The sequence below is a fragment of the Vicia villosa genome, unplaced genomic scaffold, assembly GCF_029867415.1.
Source record: "Vicia villosa cultivar HV-30 ecotype Madison, WI unplaced genomic scaffold, Vvil1.0 ctg.001758F_1_1, whole genome shotgun sequence".
Lineage (NCBI taxonomy): Eukaryota > Viridiplantae > Streptophyta > Magnoliopsida > Fabales > Fabaceae > Vicia > Vicia villosa.
Genome location: NW_026705718.1, coordinates 332,117 through 335,679, shown reverse-complemented (window position 1 = coordinate 335,679; position 3,563 = coordinate 332,117). Strand labels below are relative to the sequence as shown.

Below are 3,563 nucleotides of genomic sequence, written 5' to 3'. Positions count from 1 at the left end.
TAAAATGTGTAATGGTTTAATAGCGACATATTTTTTTTTTTGAAAAATTGATAAAGAGGCATTTTCATATAATAATATAAATGATATTATATAAATATGTAGTGCAGGTATGGGGTGGGGTGGATAGTAAGATACCCGTGTCCGCACCTATACCTGCTTATTTTAATGGGTAATTATCTATGCTTGTATCTGTATCCATTTTGCGAGTTTTTACCTTACCCACTATAGGCATATTTTGCGGATACCCGTAGGGTATGAGCCAAATTGCCTTCCCTAAAAATACATAAAAAAAAAGTAATCAAGAGGAGTTTTTATTTAAAATCAATGAAAATATAATTTATTTAAGATATATTTATGTTATATATTAATATTTTTATATATTTCTTTAATAATTATATTTATTTGGCATATACATGCCATATTTATTTTGTATTTATTAATATATATTCTTTTACTAACATTTCAAAATGGTAATGTAATAAATATTTTTGATATTATTTCAAATAAATATACTCATTTGAAATTTAAAATAATATTATTGAAATAAATATAATACTATTAAATATAAAATATAAAAAAGAATAAATAAAAATGTAACTGAAATATGAAATATAACAAAACTGTTATGTATATATATTTTTTGAGCAAAATAAATCGCAACAAATGAAATGGTTTAGTGGTAAAGTCAAATGTGGAATGCATGTAAAAGATGAGTATTAACCTATAATGATTTTAAAAATCTAATTCATTTTTAGTTTTTTTTATTTAACAAATATAATTAATCAGGAATTATTTATTCCATCCTATAACAATATGTATATTCTCTCTAACTATTTAATCTTTTTTAATATATTTTATTCCTTGATGTAACTATTTAAATTATTTATACATTTTGATAAAATGTTATGTATATTATTATTACAATAAAATTGCAAATAATATTCTATTTTTATTTTAATTTTTATTTTAGAAAATTTTAAAAAAAATTATAATTAAGAAAGATTTTGACCTTACCTTTAAATTTATTATTTAAAACTTTAGCTTTTTTAAATAATTTTATGCCAAAAAAAACTTAATTAAAAAATATTACAGAGAATATTGTTTTTGTGTAGTAATTTAGGGTATGTTTGGAGTGATGGAAGAGAGGGGAATGGAATGGAATGGTATAAATTAATGTTCTATTATTTGGATTGATTAAAAAAGGGTGAAATGGAGCAGAACCGATTCATCTCATTCCATCACTTTCCTTCATTTATCTCTCTATTCCATCATAAAATACACAAATAATAGAATAACATCTTTATTTCATTTTGCTCTACTCTATTCTGTTCCATTCCACTCTGTTCTATTCCGCTTAGTTCGTTTTACAATATCCAAACATAGACTTAACGACCGTCATATTTATATTTATACAAGTCTTATTTTAATACTTTTAATTATAATGACAAATGAGTTATTGAGAGTTCTAAAAAAAATATAACTTTTGATTGATATAAAATGAATTATATATAAAGAAATTTAATAATTTAAGACCATCTTTTACTAGGAAATCTAAATAAAAGATAAAAAAATTTATTCTAGATGATATTATTTTACAACTTTAAGAATAAAATATCACTCTCACTAGTTATATATATATATATATATATATATATATATATATATATATATATATATATATATATATATATATATATATATATATAATTATTTTTAAAATTCATTAAATAATCAATGTATCTAGTCAATATACTATTGAGATACATCAAATATTCAATGAATCTAATAAGCAATTTTTTTCTTATAAATCGGACAATTATTATCTTCTCATTATATACACACACATAGTGTTGTGGTATCCATCCACATTCAAAACACATTTAAATCATGGGCTTCCAATTTTTGTCTACTTTTGTTGTTCTCCTATATTACAACCTTTCATTTCATTATTTTAACATTGGCCCAGTCTGATAATTACATTATCCACATGGATTTATCAGTTATGCCAAAAGTATTCTCAAATCAACATAGTTGGTATCATTCCATTCTTTCTCAAGTTACTACAATCAACAATAATCTCAATTCTCCTCCATCTAAAATGATTTATACATACACCAATGTTATGAATGGTTTTAGTGCAAATCTATCACCACAAGATCATGAATCTCTCAAAAACTCTCCTGGTTACATTTCTTCAATACCTGATTTACCCTTGAAACTTCACACCACATACTCACCTCAATTCCTTGGCCTTAATCCCTACAAAGGCGCATGGCCAGCTTCTGAGTATGGCAAAGATGTCATTGTTGGTGTAATTGACACTAGTGTTTGGCCAGAAAATACTAATGAGTTTGTCTATGTATCCAGGAAATTTTACTACTACCAATTCTCCAATTGTTTTCATGGGTTTGTGTGAAAATACTACTAAGTTAAACAAAGTGAAGAGCAATATTGTAGTTTATGAAGACAAGAATGGAACTCTTCTTGGTGTTCAAATTGATAATATGGTTACATCAAAAGTTGTTGCAGGTGTTTTCATATCAAATCATCCAAACATACTAAATTCAGACGATAGAATACCATCTATCATTACAAATCCAAGAAATGGAGAAATTGTAAAATCTTATATAAAGAGTTATAACTCGAAAAACTCTAGTACTATAGCAAGTATCTCTTTCAAGGCAACAGGTGTTGGTGTTAAACCATCACCTAGGATTTATTTTTATAGTTCAAGAGGGCCATCAAAGATTTGTCCGTATGTGTTAAAACCAGACATCACTGCTCCTGGTAGTAATATCTTAGCGTCATGGCCCCCAAATGTTTTTGTGGGTATTTTTAAGGATCGAGAACTCTTCAACAAGTTCAATATTGCGAGTGGAACATCTATGGCATGTCCTCATGTTGCTGGTGTAGGAGTACTTTTAAAAGGAGCACATAATGATTGGAGTCTGGCGGCTATTCGGTCGGCAATTATGACAACGTCGTACATTTTGGATAATACTACGGAACACATCAAAGAGATTGACATAATTGAATATAGTAACAAAGTTTCAACTCCATTAGTGTTGGGGGCCGGTCATGTTGATCCTAATAGAGTGTTTGATCCTGGTCTTGTTTATGACATTGGTGTTCAAGATTACGTTAATCTTCTTTGTGCACTTAACTATTCACAAAAAAACATTGCTGCCATTACAATATCCGCTTTTAATAATTTCTCTAAACCTTCATTGGATCTCAACTACCCTTCTTTTATTGCTTTCACCGATAGTAAAAATTCTTCTTCAAAAATAATACAACAGTTTTACAGAACAGTTAACAATGTTGCTGAAGGACAAACAACTTATGTTGCTAACATTTCACCAATTAAAGGGTTCAACATAAGTGTTATCCCAAATAAGTTGGTGTTCAATAAGAAGAATGAGAAAATAAGCTTCAAGTTGAAGATTGAAGGCTCCATAATTACACAAAATGATGAAGTAGTTTTTGGGTACCTCACTTGGGAGGATGGGAAGCATGTGGTAAGAAGCCCTATAGTGGCAACTACACCCAATTTCGATTTGTAG

The 3,563-nt window shown here is 27.5% G+C and overlaps 1 protein-coding gene across 1 annotated transcript; it reads left to right on the top strand.

Moving 5' to 3' along the window:
• Window positions 1-2,345: 2,345 nt before the first annotated feature.
• Window positions 2,346-3,563, top strand: LOC131636500 (subtilisin-like protease SBT3). Its single transcript, XM_058907113.1, has one exon. It carries the CDS (start codon window positions 2,346-2,348, stop codon window positions 3,561-3,563), a length of 1,218 nt encoding a protein of 405 aa, XP_058763096.1.